We start from the raw sequence: 18,673 nt of genomic DNA on the forward strand, positions 1-18,673 counted from the left end.
AGACTTCGTCATTCTTAAGTTCCATAAAGACAGTATGTGAAAAAAGAGGTGTTCCCTATAGCTCTTCTTGGGAAGTCCCTGGTCATCACTGCTATCAGACCTTTAGGAATCCATAACCTAAGTATCAGCTGTGCTTTTGCCCCAGTTACCCATGGCTGTGGAACCACCATAAAACCTGGCAGCTGAAGACCATCATCACTTTATTGTATTGTATTGTATCTCTCTCTCTCTCTCTCTCTCTCTTTGTATTGTATCATTTTCTTGAGTGAGAAACTCAGGCAGACTTAGCTGGAAAAGTCCTGTGCTCTATGGCACTGGCTGGGTCTGCTCAGGGTTGGGCTGTGAGGGAGGACCTGGGGCAACCTCACTCCTGTGTCTGATGCCTTCACGGGGTGCTTGTACCATGGGACTGGCTGGCATCACCATCTCCACACAGCTAATCTACAAAGTAATCTTAGGCTTCTTCATATTAGGATGGTATCACAGTAATTGGACTTTTTACATGGAAGCCTGTAACTTTACAAGAAGAGTGTCCTGAGCAATGAGAATGGGAACTTGCCAGCATCTTGGGGGCTTGGGCCTCCAACCTGGCACTGTATAACCTCGACCCAGCTCTACCAGTCAGAAGTTCTATCCAGATTCAAGGTGCAGGGATCATGGACCAGACCTCTAGATGGAAGGCATTCCACCTAAACCCCCACAGTCTGCCCTCTGGTCACAAATCACCTACATTTCTCCCAGTTGAAAAGTAAATGTTCCATTGTTTCATGTTTATGATATCAAGCTAAGGCTGAGGATTCTGAGATCTTCTCTAAATCAAGTCCATGTATAGATGAAGCTCCTTGAATGTTGGTATTCTCAGTTGGAAGAATTTGACATAACAAATTCTGACATAACAGTGGTGGGATGTGTGGAAAAAGACTGCATTCACGTTCAAGAAATATGAAGATGGGAAGCACCAAGAGAGCAGTCGTGGTTCACAGCAACTTTGAAGTCTAGTCGGGTGCACGTTTCTCCTGCTGGTCTTCACCAGGGCCCAGTCCTGCCCTCTGTGACTTAACTCTCTCCAGCTTTTGACTTGGAACTCTGGGCTTTGGATTCTGCCTCTCAGTCTTTGTTCTTTTCCATTAAAAACACAGCCCAGTTTTGCTACTAAGGGGCTTTCTTTACCTGTTAGAAGAGTCCCAGAAGGAGAGGAGAGAGTGAAAGAGACAGGGGAAAAAAAGGAAGGGTTGGGGGGAATTATGGCTGATTAAAAACTCCCAACTTGATGGAAAACATTAGCTTATGGTAATACAGAACATAGGAGACCTGTTCTTAAAGATACTTGGACATCCTCCTATCTAGTAGAGAGGGTCCAAGGGGCAGATATAACCTTATGGTTCTTAGAAATCCTACCATGCACTTGGTTCAGAAGCTCTTACAGCACACCTGGTGCTGTTAACTCTGAGGTAGTAGTTAACTGGTAGCGCTCTGGATTTTATCTTTGTCCTGAAGCCATTTGGTAGTTTCAGACCCTTGCTGGGAGCAACTAGCGATGAGAAACAGTTCTTTTTTCAACTCCTGCTCTGTTTGCTCTGAGTTGTCTAGGAGATTGCTGACTTCCAATAATGATGGCCTGGAAACTGAATAGTTCTTCTTTGGTTCCTTGTAATACTCAAGAACGTTCTGGCTACTTGTAATACTTAAAGAATGTTTATGTTTTGCCTGAAAATCACTGCAGCCAGATTCACAAGTTCATTAATGACCCTTTCTGTTGTCCACATTACTAGAAGTGACAATGTTTCCAGACTTTGTGCTGTTTGTATAATAAAGATTGACTTCTCTCTAGCCTCCAGTAACCTCTCCCTCTCTGTCTTAAAGCTCTCACCAGTGGTTTTCTTGAGGTCCTTTTAGCCTGCACCCACTGCATGACACAAAGCAACACTGAAGGTTTTTGATAAAACAGCATCCTGTTTCTAGATACCAGATTTATCTTCCCAAACCAAGGCTTAGTAGTTAAACAAAACAACTGTTATATTATATCTCATGATTGCACAGAATTGGAGCCCTGAACACTGGCTCATGTGGCATGAGTCAATTGTAGTGGTACTCTCCTCGGGTAGGTTCACCCAGGGGATATGAGACAGATCCTTCAGGTCCTCATCCTTGCCAAGGGTGGCTGGGTCCTGTTCCCTCTTCATAGAGTCTCAGTCTCTCCCTGTGGTCTTTGTAGTAGGTTGATCATACTTCTTACATGGAAAGTTCCATGGGACAGGACGTGAAGCTCCCAAACTGGGAACTGGAGAGTGGCACCACTGCTCTCTCTTGGGTAAGGCAGTTAGAGAGCCTTCATTGATTCAGGAGGAGGAATGTAGACCCTCCTCTCCATGGAAGGAAGGTCAGTGAGTTTGTGGCCATCTTTAATCCGTCACAAGTCCCTCCAAGAATTCCCAGGGAAAGCGCCCACTAAAATATCAGTTGTTCTGAATAGGCGTTTGTAGATAACTATAAAAGGCCATTGGATTTCAAGTTTTAATTTTTAGTTCCAGCTCTGCCATTTACCTGAGGCAACTAAAATTTTCTGAGCCTTTTTGTATCATTTTGTTTGAATTGGAAGGCTTTTCTGATCTGCCTTTCTGACAAGATGACTATTATAAGAATCAAATTAAGTATTAAAAAAGCCATTCTAAAAGCTGGAAAGTGCCATGTTTTAATTAAACCAGTATCTGAGTGTCCATTATGTGCTGAACTTGACTACCTTGGGAGGTTTGTTTGGTACCAAAGAGATATGTGTGATGGTTCCTGCCTCTTAGGAACCAACCCTCTAATCTTGAACCTCACATTCTGATTGAGCCATTAGATATACAGTTAGTCATGAAGGAGAAAAATCAAACTAAACTAAAGAACATGTATAAAATGCTGGAAATAGAACCTTAAGGAGTCAGTATCAAGTGAGATCGAATAAGGGATTATATACAGTTTCATATCATGTCTTGGAATGAAACTTTTACATACCCAATACATAAATTTATTCCACTTTTGCATATTTGATTTTTACACAAGTTATGTTATAGATGGAATACTGCCTTAGTAGATATTTAATCCCTAACGACAAAGATGTTTCCTACATAATGTCACAGATGATTTTGGAGATTCTTGAACTCTTTCATCTCATAGATGTGGAACAAACCCTCAGAAGTTAATGAGAAGCCCAAAGTTGGGTGACTAGCCATAGAGCCAAGACCAAAACCCAGATCTGCAGATTTGGGAGTCTGGCTGTTCCCAACCAATTCAGAAGCATTACTCTGATAAAATTCCCCATTCTAATGAAAATGTTTCAGAAAATGTTTTTGTTTTATTTTCTTAGCATGTCCATGATTTAAATTTCTAATTTTTAAGAATCAAAAAGTACAGAGCAGAAGAAAGAAGGAAGCATATAATCCAGTTAACTCCTCCAAGTCTGCATATGTGTCACCTTCCTTTAAAAAAAAAAAAAAAAAAATTTGGGCAGCCCCAGTGGCGCAGCAGTTTAGCACTGCTTGAACCCCGGGGTGTGATCCTGGAGGGATCGAGTCCCACGTCAGGCTGCCTGCATGGAGCCTGCTTCTCCCTCTGCCTGTGTCTCTGCCTCTCTCTCTCTCTCTGTGTCTCTCATGAATAAGTAAATAAAATTCTTTAAAAAAAATTTTATTTGACAGAGAGCGAGAGGACACAAGCAGGGGGAATGGCAGAGGGAGAGGGAGAAGCAGGCTCCTGGCTGAGTGGGTAGCCCAACTCAGGGCTCAATCCCAGCACCCAGGATCATCCTGTTTAAAATTTCAGCTTACTTAAACCATGCTTAATGCATAAAGTAGCAAAATAGCGTTTGCCTAGACAGACACCTAGTCACTAACTCTTCTACCTCAGACCTTGTTATGTCACATTGAAGAGTCTTTAAACAGGTTTTAAGTCCCTTTTCTGCTACGTGATAGTTGTGTAGCCTTGAACAAGAATGTTTTTCTTTCTACTTTTTTTTTTTTTTTTTAAGATTTTTCTTTATTTGATTGATTGAGGGATTGGGGGGAAAGAGAGAGAGAAGTAGGCTCTCTGCTGAGCAGGAAGGGGCTTGATCCCAGGACTTTGAGATTATGACCTGAGCTGAAGTCAGATGCTTAACCGATTGACTGAGCCATGCAGGCACCCCTCCCACTTTCATTTTAAAATAACTATGGTTCAAAAATAAATAAATAAAATAAAATAACTATGGTTCAGGGCGCCTGGGTGACTCAGTTGGTTAAGTGTCTGACTCCCCCAAAAACTTAACTACTAATAGCCTGCTGTTGACCAGAAGACTTAATCATTAACAAACACTAACATGTATGTTGTACATTTTATGTATCATATACTGTATTCTTACAATAAACTATGCTAGAGAAAAAATGTTAAGAAAATAATAAGGAAGAGAAAAGACATGTATAAATGGGCTTTCACAGCTCAAATTCATATGTTATTCACGTGTTCTCTATGTGGCTTCTACCTCATTTTCTGTCCTCTCCTGTGATCCCATCTACAGAAACGTTAATGCCTTTTGCTCTTTCTCACGTTTCTTATGCTTGGTTCTGGGTTTGTTTTTGTTTTTTTCCCATTCTTTTTCTTTCTGTTACAATTTGAATATTTTTTGTTGACCTCTCGGTTCATTAGTCTTCTGCTTTTAAACCTAATATTTGAATTACTATTTCAGTTATCATATATATATATATATATATATTTTTTAAGATTTTATTTATTTATTCATGAGAGAGAGAGAGTTGCAGAGACAAAGGCAGAGAGAGAAGCAGGCTCCATGCAGGGAGCCTGATGTGGGACTTGATCCCAGGACTCCAGGATCACACCCTGGGCCGAAGGCAGGCACTAAACCACTGAGCCATCCAGGGATCCCCTCAGTTATCATATATTGTAGTCCCAATTTCAATCAAGTATATTGATTCGTATATAAATTCTGAGTATATTGAAATTCTCTTTATCCATATTTTCCAATATTTTCTTAAACATAGTGATCTTAATATACTTTAATATTCATGAGCCTGCTAAGTCCAATGTCTGTGCCATCTGTGGATCAGCTGTTTTGATTGAATGCCAACTATGTATAAAAATTTGTTCTCCGAATAAAAAGAAAAAAGTATTTTATATATATACATAAGATGTAGATGCCCAGGTGATGATGTTTCTGTCTCTACAACTCAGCCTTCCTCTGTGGTGTTAACAGAATGAGAAGGGGCAGGGGCTGAGTTAAAGCTAGATGGCAATTTGGTCATTCTTCTCCAGGACCACCCCTGATCTTGGGTGTGACTTTGCAGAATCTAAGATTGGAATTTTGAAGCAATTTTTATCACTTCAAAAGGGAGTTTGCAGGAATTTCTGTTTTTCCTTGAACCCAACTCCTTAGCTTTCCATCTCTCTGCATCTTCCATATTTACCAAGTGTCTGAGATGTTGACCAGTTTGTATTTGAATTCCCCCATACCTCAACCAGCATCACTTCATCTGTGATGAGTGAAGGCATGAGTTACAAGAGCTCTTTGTATATACTGGGCACAAGTCTTTCATCACACATATGATTTACAAATACTTTCTCACAAGTCTGTGAGCTGTGGTTTTTTTGTTTTGTTTTGTTTTTTTAAGGTTTTGTTTGTTTATTCATGAGAGACAGAGAGAGGCAGATACACAGACAGGGAGAAGCAGGCTCCATGCAGGGAGCCCGATAATGGGACTCAATCCCAGTACTCCAGGATTACTACCTGAGCTGAAGGCAGATGCTTAACCACAGAGCCACCCAGGTGTCCCTGTGAGCTGTGTTTTTACAGAACTTCTTGATGGGGTTCTTTGAAGCAGAGATGTTTTTAATTTGATGAATCCCAACTTCTCAATTTTCCCTTTTGGTATCATATCTAAGAAATCTTTTGCTTCACCCCCAAGATCATTTAGATTTACTCCTGCTTTTTTCTTTTCAGATTTTTTTTTTTTTTTTTTTTAAGAGAGCACATGAGTGGGAGAGGCAGAGGGAGAGAGAATCTTACGCAGGTTCCATGCAGCAATCTCACGACCCTGAGATCATGACCTAAGCCAAAACTCGAGTCAGATCCTTAACCGACTGAGCCACCCAGGTGCCACTCTTTTCAGAATTCTTTAGTGTTAGCTGTTACCTTTGACCTACTGAGTTAATTTTTGTACATGATATGAGATAGAGTCCAAATTCATTTTGCCTATGGATATCCAGTTGTCATGGCACTATATGTTGACCTAGCCACCACCCCCTTTTTAAACTTTATTATAGAACTATTAGAACATATATAGAAATAGACCAAATAGTATAATGACTCTCTGTGTATACACCACCAGCTTTGGTTATCACATCTTGCCAGTCTTGTTCCATTGTTCCTATTTGCTTTTGTTCTGTGTTTCATGGTCTTAAATTTCCAGAGTTACTCCTTGCTGGGTATTTTTTTAGTTTTTATTCTATTATTTGATGGTCCTTTCTATTTGAAAATTCTTGATTTTCAGGTTTCAGAGGAAATATTTTGGCATGTTGATCTAATAATACATGGAGATGTCCTCAACTTCCTGGATAATTCTCAAAAAAACCCTTGTTACTGATACATAGCTCAAAGTATAGTTAGGCAAATGCATCATGAACAGCTATAGATTCATTCATAAAACCTGCTTATTGTCACCTTTTGCTTATACTTTTGTATCTTGTAGATGGATCTCTATTGAATAAAACTACATTTCTCTTTTCTAACTGTAAAAGAGTGAAAAATAAGACGCTCATTTAAGTGTTGTCTATTAATTTAGCTCCCAAAAGCCTATATTAAATGCTCCTGCATGTTAGCTCCTTCTAGATTCTCTGAAACAGATTGGTAAGACCACTGCTTCATGTTACTTCTCACTTGTATAGAAGAAAAATAGGCACATATATTCAGCAGATATAATGAAAGGGAATGAAGAATGGTGTTGGAAGTTTGTTGGTGTAGCTCTTGGGATGGTGTCTAGGGAGGGTGGGATTGACCCCTGCCAGATCTAGGTAGTTGCAGTGAAATACGAGCCCCTCGTCTTCTTTGTGTAATGTGGTACCTTCCTCTGTGTGCTGCAGAGTAGGCAAGAATTATGAATAGGGCTCATCCTCTGTCCTGTGGCAGGCAAATAGCACATTCTTCCAGAGTACCTTCTTACCCTGTAGTGTATTTGTTTCTCTTGCTCCAGATCCTCTCCTCAAACTTAGAGGTGGAATATTTTTCACCCCCTCCTTTCCTTTCCCCCCACAGTTCCACTCACTAGAGAGAAAGCAGAGGCTTTACATCTGAGTGTTGGGTGGGGGGGGTGGGGGAAGCCACTGCTTTGCTGTCCCTGGACAGTTCCTAAGAAGGGAAGGATAGTGAGGGGAGACATAGAGTAGAGGGGTGAGGGTATAAGGTAATTGGGTGGCAGATGGCTACTTGTGTCCTCCTCTTTGCCCATCAGGGCCCTGATTAAACCAACCCTTCCTGATGTGCTCTTTTTGAGAAGAGTAGTTTACCATGGGAGGGTTGTATTGTTAAACATAACAATAACTATATATATATATAAAATACAATATATAATATAACAATATTACATAACAATAACAATATATGTATTATGTATAACAATGTATACATTATTATATGTAACAATAACTATATATTATGTACAATATATAATATATATATTAATATATATATAATATATATAATATATATTAATATATATAATATATAATATATATATTAATATATATAATATATATAATATAACAATACAACCCTGTTAAAAGGGTTATGTATACCCATAGGGACCAGAAATTCAGCAACGGTCATTTTAGATTGAAATAAATGTTTGGTAGAGACATACAAAGGTCATCTAGGGCACCATTCTTAATTAGATAATCCCTACTTTGAATAGCAACTTCAGTATTTTGTTACTGTATTTTAAACAAATGTTCTCCTAAATAATTTGAATGATCTTTTATACTTAGCACCTGGCTGCTGTGGAAGAGAGAAAGATCAAATCTCTAGTGGCCCTCCTGGTTGAGACACAGATGAAGAAACTGGAGATCAAACTTCGACATTTTGAGGAGCTGGAAACTATCATGGACAGAGAAAAGGAGGCTGTAAGTAAGAGGAAGTTTATAGTGGCTTTCTGACAATTAAATGCTGATCACCTTTCATAAACTAAAAATTAGATAAAATGAATGGTAGCTTACTCTCTTAGTCCTTTTTCCTGTGTTTGCCCTTTCAAAGGGATTATCAGTCATTGATGATAAGCAGAAGGAACACTGTTCTCATTCTAAAACTAATGAATTAAACTTCAGCATTTACACGTCTCAGCTTTCCAGATGCATCATGGTATAAAATTCTTCCCTCTCCAAAAGTTAGATCTCAGCCTTCTTTTATATCTTACTTGTAGCCAGTAAAGTAGAATTCATATAGACCTGATTCAGGAATTTTCTTGATTTCCAGTCTTCTTCAGTAAGTAGGAGTTAATCTCATCTTGAGTTAGGAGTCTTGTTTATGGGACTCCTTTTAACCACACCCTCCCCTGGTCCAACCGTGACCTTAGTCTTCCTCCCCTTCCTGCATGATGAATGGCAGGTGGAGCTAGGCCTTTGCTGAACTTCTAAGCAGCATGGGAGGGGCTAGACACTTGTGATAGACGGATGAGGCCCAAACAGGGTCAAGAGAATTCTGAAAAATGCCAAAACTGAGGACAGAAGCAACAAAAAGTAAGAAACATAGAGGCAGAAGAGCAGTTGATTATTCAAGGTAATTTTTGTTTATTCATGAGAGACACAGAGAGAGGCAGAGACATAGGCAGAGGGAGAAGCAGGCTCCCTACTGGGAGCCTGACACAGGACTTAATCCCAGGACCCCAGATTTCAACCTGAACCCAAGGCAGACGCTCAACCACTGAGCCACCCAGGTGCCCCTCAAGGTAGTTTTTGGAGAAGTTTTTTTAATGAGTTGACTAGAAGAGGAATTGGTAACTTTCTTTCTTTTTTAATATTTTATTTACTTATTTGAGAGGGAGCAGTACAAGGAGGGGGAGGGCTAGAAGGAGAGGGAGAAACAGACTTCCACTGAGCAGGGAGCTTGACATTGGATTCAATTAGATTCCTCAGGATGAGTAGCCCAGTAAGTATCACAAAATAGCCCATTTTCATTTTGTCCTACGAGTGTCTCTACCACTTCAGGAGGCATTCTGGCCCTGGTGGACAGTGAGGCTGCTTCATGAACTCTCTACCCATTCCCTTCCCTATCCCACCCCTAGTTCCCTGAGCCCGTAAGTATCCCTCACATCACTGGCTCTCTCCTTCCGTAGGAGCTCTTGGCCACCCCAGTCTCATCTCCGTCACCCTCTATGTATTAGCCATGCCATGCCATGCCATGCCACGTTTAGGCTTTCCTTGTGGCCTCATTCTCTGTGCCACCTATTTACATTCTGCTCCTGTACCAGCAAGGCCACTTCGTCTTCCTGCATCTTTCAGCCCTGCCCCTCTGGTGACTTGCCTACCCCATCTGCTGCTGTGGCAGCCTAACAGAGCATTTACACTGTGTTGTATTTACTGATTCACATGTTCATCTCCTGTACCAGAGAATATGCCCTTTGAGCGCAGAATTGATCGAGTGTCTTTGTAAACACAGAACTGGCACATCATGGGCCCTGGTTGCAGTGAATATTGAATGAATGTATGCCAGCATCAGCATGAGAAGCTAGAGAAATGGGAAAGCCCACCCTTTAGTTGAATGGGGAAGACAGTCAAGTAAAACAAAAGATGGCACAGTGTGTGTGTTTAGTGCTCCTATGGGAACAGAAAGAGGAGGGTGGAAAGGGAGAGGGTGGTAAAATTCATTTATGAATTTTTTTTGTGTGGACTCAGGGCAACAGGGTTATAATACAGTGGATTATTGACACATGCAGGATTCACATGATAGTTGTGTCATATCCACTGGCAACCAGATGCCTTACTGTTACTCATAAAGCAGAACTGATGTATAAGCCTGGAAAATGGGCAGAACTCTTTAACTGGGTGCTTAGAGAACAATGTCTGGATTCTCAGGGGGCTCTTAGCTCAAAGTCACTTTCTTTTTAGAGGTTGAACCTGCGTATCTCCCACTCTTTAAACCCTCAAGGAAACTATCTCCTAGATCAGCACCGCCCTCTGCCCCTTCCCATTTCTTGCACTGAGTCCCAGAGGCAGAGTGTGATAGCTGCACTTCTCTTGGCCCTTCACAGTTTCTCTTGTGCTGTGGATTTGTAATAAATATCTCAAATTACAGAGCTACACTGTGTTTTTCTTATTTGAATCTTTTTTTTGTTATATTCTAATCAGAGCACATAAAACCTTTTAGTGGCCAGTGTCTGAGTATAATGAGAACACATTTCTGTTGACTCTCTCTGCCACATAAGGTTGCTCTGATCAAATCTCTTGGTGGCCAGCCCTCCTTCTCTCAGTCAGCATTTGGGACAGGGAAACCCTTGGTCTGGTATTGTCCCTAGCCTTAGCCACTGACCATCAGGAACACAGCTGTGTTAGTTATTTACTGCTATGGAAAAAAATGATCCCAAGGCTTTAGTGCTTGAAAACAGAAAACCAGGTCTCATGTGGTTTCTGGGAGTTGGCTCTGGCATGGGGCCCTAGGAGGTTGCAGACTTCCTGAGATTCAGCAGGACTGGAGCTCCCATCTCCCAGCTTACTCCTGTGGTTGTTGGCAGGGGCTCCAGCTCCTACCACATGAGATTTTCGTGGTGCTGTTCATGAAGGGACTTACCCAGGGTGAATGAGTAAAGAGAGCAAGAACATGAAAGAGCATCCAGGTGGAAGCCACACTGTCTTCTTGTAACCTCAACTTGGAAGTCCCATCCCTTTACTTCTGTTGTGTTCTCTCAGTCACCCTGACCAACTCTGGTTCTGGGACTAAGTTGGAGGGTAGACAGGATTCAGGAAGGGGTAAGATGTAAATACTAGGAAGTGAGTGTGTTGAGGCCAGCTTGGAGGCTCACTCTCAGAAGCAGAGAATTCTGCAAAATTCAAAATGGCTCCCATTCACATTGTGCACACTGAAGGCATAACCTCTTTTTCTCCACCAGGCATTGCTATCCTATCTTTCCTGTGGCAGGCAAAGCCATGGCTACTTTCCTACCTGTGATTTCCATGCGGGACTATTATGGGAGTTAAAGAAGTATGGCATGTGCTTTGCATGGTGCCTTGAACATATAGTAGGTGTTCGGTAAATATTTCCATGCCTCCTTTTCTTTTTTTCTTTTTTTAAGATTTATTTATTTATTTATTTATTTATTTATTTATTTATTTATTTATTTATTTATTCATTCATTCATTCATTCATTCATTCATTCATTCATTCATTCATCATAGATAGAAAGAGAGAGGCAGAGACACAGGAGGAAGGAGAAGCAGGCTCCATGCCGGGAGCCTGACACGGGACTCGATCCCGGGACTCCAGGATCGCGCCCTGGGCCAAAGGCAGGAACCAAACTGCTGAGCCACCTAGGGATCCCCCATCCATGCCTCCTTTTCTTTAGGCACGCCAGTAATCAGTAATTATATATTTTCTATATTTGTAAACCTTTGTTGGCTTTATAATCATTTATTGGACCAGCCACTGTGTTAAACCACTTTATATAGATTTTCTCATTTATTTGTTTGTTTGTTTGTTTGTTTTTAAACAATTCTTTTTTTTTTTTTTTTTAATTTTTATTTACTTATGATAGTCACAGAGAGAGTGAGAGGCAGAGACACAGGCGAGGGAGAAGCAGGCTCCATGCACCGGGAGCCCGATGTGGGATTCGATCCCGGGTCTCCAGGATTGCGCCCTGGGCCAAAGGCAGGCGCCAAACCGCTGCGCCACCCAGGGATCCCAATTTTCTCATTTAATCTCTCAAAATGTGTATGAGCAAGAAAATACTGATTACTTTGAATCTCCTTGGACAAGAATGCAGCAGTGATGCTGATACATACAATGCCACATCTTTGTTGACCCTTCTTAGGGATGAAGAGACTGGAGCTTGGACAGGGTTCATTATATATCTCCAGTCACAGTTCGTAAGTGAAAGAGCCTAGTGTCAAATCTGGTTTTTTATCTAACATTTCCTAACCTATAAAGAACTGAGCCATTCTCATTTCATTATAACCAAGAGACTCTGAGATATGCGAGGTTTTACCATCCCCTCTATGACCACTTAAGAAAGTTGAGACTAGAAGGTCTCAGTCAGGAGCAGAGCCTTGTACTCAGTGCCTGGTATTCCTCTGCCCACCACATCGCTTTGATTCACTTTAAGGTGCATTTCTGGTCATCTTTACCTACAAGCAATAGCTCTAAGACGTACTGTTTTTGAATTAAACATTTAGTTTTATTTATATAGTAATAGAGGTCAAAAATCTTTTCTTAGACTTTAAGAATCCGATATGGGAGCACCTATGTGGCTCAGCTAGTTAAGCATCTGACTTTTGATCTCAGCTCAGGCCTTAATCTCAGAGTTGCGAGTATACACCTAGTCAAGTGATCTGCAGATACAGAGCATTTAGTCCACTAGATCAGCTCACAGATCCATTTACTTTTTTTTCTTTTTTCTTTTTTTCTTTTTTTTCAAGATTTTATTTATTTATTCATGAGAGACAGAGAGAGGCAGAGACATAGGCAGAGGGAGAAGCAGGCTTCATGCAGGGAGCCCGATGCGGGACTCGATCCTGGATCTCAGGATCATGCCCTGGGCTGAAGGCAGCAACCACTGAGCCACCCATGTGTCCCTACAGATCCATTTTCATTGGCATGAAATTACTTATTTGTAATACAAATGGGAATGCTTTAGACAGAGCCCATACCCCCCAGTTCTCTCCAAGTGGCTCCAGTACCCAATGTGACCCATGTCGGAAACCTGCTCTCTTGACTGATATGTGCTATTCACCTGGTATAGAAAGAAGAGACATTGTGGGTCTGGTCACTGATGCCAAACATTTCAAAGGAAGGTATGATGATTTACTTAATTCTGAGGCCAGGTAGTCAGAGTCTTCAAGTCTTGGCTGATATTTCGGGCCCTGGCAGTGTAGATGGACTTTTACTCTTTTCTCCCCTCCTCCCTGCTCTGTGCACATTAAATTGGGAGAAGAGCTTTGTGTGAGCTTTGGCTGCACATTGCAGCTGTGTCTGCATATGGTGTTCTGCAGAAAAGTGCTCTCGTGCTCAGGTTGCACTTGAACTCTGGCTGTTTTGTGCACACACAGTGTAGCAGTGAAGGGGGAGAGGAAGGCAGAGTTTGAATGCGGTGGGATATGCCTTCAGAGTGGGGCTATAGGCAGCTTTGTGTGGAACCAGGTGCCCTAGAGCCCGATTGGAGCCATGAGAGAAAATGAACAGATTCATTAACATCCTGTTTATATGAATGTACAACACATAAACAGCTTTAGCTGTTGGGACTTTGTCTACAGTTCTAGGAAATGGAAAATGGAGAAGAGAAAAATCATATAGCATATGATGACTGACTTGGGTGCTTTTAGTGTTGTTGGGGCGTGTATGTGTATGTATGTTTTGTGTGTGTGTGGTTTTTTGTTTTGTGTGTGTGTTTTTAAGGTTTTATTTATTTACGGTCACCTGAGTGGCTCAGTGGTTAAGTGTCTGCCTTTGGCTCAGGTTGTGATCCCAGGGTCCTAGGATTGAGTCCCGCGTTCGGCTCCCTGCAGGGAGTCTGCTTCTGCCTCTGCCTATGTCTCTCCTCTCTCTCTGTATCTCTCATGAATAAATGAATAAAATCTTTAAAAAATTTTTTTATTTCTTTATTAGAAAGAGAGTGAGCACAAATAGTGGGGAAGGGGACAGAAGGAGCAGGGAGCCTGATGCTCTTCTCCATCGCAGGACCTTAGGATCATGACCTGAGCTAAAAGCAGACACTTAACCAACTGAGCCACCAGTCACCCTAGTGGCTTGTTTTTTAACAAAAATATGTGTGGTGAAAAAGTTGTCAATAAAGAAAGAAATTAATAAATTAAAAAGTCTCTCTTACCCTCAATTTCATTTCTAAGAATAATCACCTAATAGTTTGGGGTCTTCTAGGATATTTTCACTGTGTATATATAACATGTACAAAGTTTGTTTTTTAATTAGGATTATGTAATAAATGTTGCTACAGTTTGCTTTTTTTTCTCAGTGTATCTCAGCTGTATGTCAAAAACAGCACTTAAAGGCTATCCCTAGACACACATACGTCGTTTTCTAGGACAGATTCCCGGATATAGAATCACTGGTTACTACATTTAAAATTTGGTCAGTACGGTCAAACTCTCCTCAAAAACTGCCAGTTTACATGGTCTCTGATTGTCAAGAAGTGAATGCAGTCTTTAGTTGAACATAGTAACAATAAGGTACCCACAATGAGAGAGGTATGTCTGTTGGGTGATGAGGCCAAGATGTGTCCAGCAGCTCTGCTTAGTGTGCTGCAGAGTAGAGATGGCCTTCTTGGAGCCAAGTTGTAGCCTGCTGTCTGGGCATCGCACATACCCCACAGGACCTTTTTAGTCCATGTTGGAGCTTTAGTTTAAACTGCATTCTCTTTCAGGAGAGGGGGAGAGAGAGTTTAATCATCTGATTTAATTTTTCTAATTACTTTCTTTTAATTACGTTCTATGTTTTGAACTGACGTGAAGCTCAAGGAAAAAATAGAATAATGAAGATTAGTACATTTGGTAGACATGGAAAATTGGGCAGATTTTTCTGTCTGAGGTTAATACCTTGAGAGTAAGGTCAGTTCCAAAAGAAGGACTGGTTTGGTTTAAAAACAAAACGAAGGGATCCCTGGGTGGTGCAGCGGTTTGGCCGCCTGCCTTTGGCCCAGAGTGCGATCCTGGAGACCCGGGATCGAGTCCCACGTCAGGCTCCCGGTGCGTGGAGCCTGCTTCTCCCTCTGCCTGTGTGTCTCTGCCTCTCTCTCTCTCTCTCTCTCTCTCTCTCTCTCTATCATAAATAAATTAAAAAAAAAAAAAAAAAAACCGAAACCACTGAGACAGGTAATGCAAAGACTAACATTTCCCTTCAGAGACAAAATATCTCTTCCAGTAACGGTTCAGCCTCTTTATAAAATAGATCTTGACCTAAATTATAGTTCTTACATAACTGTAGGACTTCAGCCAAACCATCTAGACCAGTAGTGGCTTGACCAAAACATAGATAAGAGGTTCTTTTCTGGCAACCTCTTACGTTTAACCTCAGCAGAGTCTGAAATTTCCTAGAAAGAATAGTTAGAAGAAAGCAAATCCTAAGACCTGTAGTCAGAGTTTTTAGATCCCTTTTTTAAATCAGTCTGCCTCTTACTCACTAATTAAATATCTTCTTGCAGAGCTGGACTTCCAGAGAACTCTCTTGCTTTTTACATCTTGCAATTCCCCACTCATTATACAAACAAGGAGGAGGGAAACCCGGCCAGGCTTTAGCCTCTTCAGGTCCCCCTCCTCAGAAAATGAAGAGCCCAGACCACCCCGCTGCACTCCCTCCTGATGCCTCAACCACTCACAGAATCATTTGTTTCAGAAGATCTCCTCCTCCCTTGGAAACTGTCTGCCAGCTAGCTAACCAGCCTGAGACATAAGCTTTATCATCTATTCTCTCCACTCCCCCTCCTCCTCACCTGGTCATGCCTGTTTTCTTTTTTTTAATTTTTTTTTTATTTATTTATTTATGATAGTCACAGAGAGAGAGGCAGAGACATAGGCAGAGGGAGAAGCAGGCTCCATGCACTGGGAGCCCGATGTGGGATTCGATCCCGGGTCTCCAGGATCGCGCCCTGGGCCAAAGGCAGGCGCCAAACTGCTGCGCCACCCAGGGATCCCTGGTCATGCCTGTTTTCATCACTCTGTCTGTGGCCTGTCCTGCACCCTGTCCGTTCATGACCATTCCCTAGTCACTGTTCATGATAATCTGTAATGCTTCTCACTTGGTTCTACAGGGTCTTCTCAGGCAGCCCTTTGCTGAGAGCCCATATTCTTAGGCCAACTCTCGTGCATATTCCAACCAGTTTTTGCTGGTGATAGTATGCAGTATATATCTGTAGAATTGGCTGCTCCTAAAAGCTAAAGTGTTATAATTTTTAAATCTATTAAATACCTTGGTATAGTGTTATCCAACAGAAATACAGTGTAAGCCATATATGTAATTTTATATTTTCTGGTAGCGACATTTAAAAAGGTGAAATTATAATGTTTATTTAACTTAGTATATACAGAATATTATTTGATCATGTAATCAATATGAAAAATTAATTTTTTTCATACTAAGTCCTCTCAGAATTCAGTGTGTATTTTATACTTATAACACATTCCACTTCAGATTAGCCACATTTCAAGTGTGGCTTGTATCTGCTGTCTTGGACAGAAAAGCTTTAAAAATGTCTCACAGTAACTCAGATGTTGCCATTGAAAATGGTAGGATCAAACAATATTGAAAAGATAGAAATCTTTTAACCCTCCTTATAATCTTTATACTTCTTACTTCCAGAGGCTAGATTTTTATTTTCCTTCATGTTCAAGGTGATTTTTTTTTTTTCAGGCCTGAATTAAATTAATTTTGATAGCATTTAAGGTGGGCTTCCTCCTCTGAACTACTGTCAGACATATGGTTTCTGGATTTCCTGGCACATATAATAACTTATTTCTCTTTATTTTAATTTGGGTCCCAGAAAGATTATCTCGAATATTGAAATACTTATATTCTTCAAACCAAGATTCATGCAAATCTTTATTTAGGCATCTAAAATATTCTGTGAATGTGTCACCCAGTATAATTTTGGGTACTTGAAAGCTAAGATTTACGGTGGCACTGCCAAAGCTCCACATAGAAAAATGTGCGTATTTGCAACTAAGGCCATGTCTGCTCATCCAGGGGCTTTAACTCTGTCTCAGCTCTAAAATAGTATCCAAAGAATCACATCCAGAAGAGGACACCTGGGAAAGTTGTGTGGACTTTAAATTTTAGCAGTTGAGAGACTCTTAAAAGGAGAAAAGAGGTTTTTACCTTGGCAGTCCTGAAATCTATTTTTATGTATCTGAAGACCTGCCAGACAGAGAGGATTCCATGTGTACTGAGTGAGCTCAGAGGACAGTAACCCCACTGGGTGAAGGTTACAGGAAAGGCAGACCTTGTGCATAATACAGAAAAGACCTTGATCTTGGTAACTGGTGTCTAAGTGGAAATATGCTACTTGAGAAACAATGCCTTTTCTCACTGTAGATCTTGCAGGAGGCAAGGTGGCCATGTATCTTTGGTAGAGGTAGATGTCCTGGGTGACACCCATTCCTGAGAACCTCTCTTGGTGTCATTTCTCTTCCCCTTCCTTTTCTTAACAGTTAGAACAACAGAGGCAGCAGCTGCTCACTGAACGCCAGAACTTCCACATGGAACAGCTGAAATACGCCGAATTGCGAGCCCGACAGCAAATGGAACAGCAGCAGCATGGGCAGAACCCTCAGCAGGCACACCAGCACTCAGGAGGACCTAGCCTGGCACCACTCGGAGCAGCAGGGCACCCTGGCATGATGCCTCATCAGCAGCCCCCTCCCTACCCTCTGATGCACCACCAGATGCCACCACCTCATCCACCGCAGCCAGGTGAGAGGCAAGCTCTGCTCACAGATGAGGCTGGAGTCAGCCCTGTGGCACAGTATTAGAGGAGCTAACCATACCATTGGTGGATTTGGGACTAAGATTATGACTAGGATGCCCATTGTCACCCAGGTAATTGTAGGCAAGTGAGATCTGGTTGTACAGCCGTCACCACATAATGGTAGCCATGTTCTGTTCCTGATGTGATGCCTTTTCTTTCTTTTCTTTCTTTTCTTTCTTTTCTTTTCTTTTCTTTTCTTTTCTTTTCTTTTCTTTTCTTTTCTTTTCTTTTCTTTCTTTTTTTAAAGATTTTATTTATTTATTCATAGAGACACAGAGACAGAAAGTGAGGCAGAGACACAGGCAGAGGGAGAAGCGGGCTCCATGCAGGGACCCCGATGTGGGACTCGATCCCGAGTCTCCAGGATCACACCCCAGGCTGAAGGCGGCGCTAAACCGCTGCGCCACTGGGGCTGCCCTGTGATGCCTTTTCTTAGGTTGGTCAGCCTCCAAGTAGCCAATATATCCCAGCGTTCCTTAAAAATTCATCCTTGGATTGTCTACACTTTTTTTTTTTTAACTTACAGGTTGTTGTTGTTGTTGTTGTTGTTGTTTTTTTAAAATAGACACACCCAAAAATAATAGTGCAGTGAACTCTTATGACCCAGCATCAACACCCGTCACCTTCCTGCCATTTTTCACTTTTTGTTAGAAGAAATTATCTACCAGAGGCAAAAGTAGAATAGTGTAAGAATCCCCCTATGGGAATAGTATGTACCTATTATACAGCTTCAGAATTACCAATATTTTATCTATTCCTCCTCACTCTGGAGCAAGAGATATAAACTTCAAATTATATCTCTAAACACTGGAAATCTTATTATTTAACATAACTGCTATTTATTGTCATATCCACCAAAAGTAACCATAATTTCTAGTGCCATTAGTTAAATGTCCTTGAGCATTTCATTTGTTTGGACCGGTGTTCAGATAAGCTACACACACTGCATTTGCTGATAGTTCTCTTAAACCTGT

The 18,673-nt window shown here is 41.2% G+C and overlaps 1 protein-coding gene across 1 annotated transcript in view; it reads left to right on the top strand.

The window, feature by feature from the left end:
- SMARCC1 (SWI/SNF related, matrix associated, actin dependent regulator of chromatin subfamily c member 1) overlaps positions 1–18,673 on the top strand; it is a 171,992-nt gene that overhangs the window by 135,448 nt on the left and 17,871 nt on the right. Inside the window, exons 25-26 of the mRNA XM_038566605.1 lie at positions 8,011–8,145; positions 17,383–17,644. Coding sequence (XP_038422533.1) covers positions 8,011–8,145; positions 17,383–17,644 — 397 coding nt within the window. The remainder of the gene's footprint in view (positions 1–8,010; positions 8,146–17,382; positions 17,645–18,673) is intronic.

The sequence above is a fragment of the Canis lupus genome, chromosome 20, assembly GCF_011100685.1.
Source record: "Canis lupus familiaris isolate Mischka breed German Shepherd chromosome 20, alternate assembly UU_Cfam_GSD_1.0, whole genome shotgun sequence".
In the NCBI taxonomy this organism is placed as follows: Eukaryota; Metazoa; Chordata; class Mammalia; order Carnivora; family Canidae; genus Canis; species Canis lupus.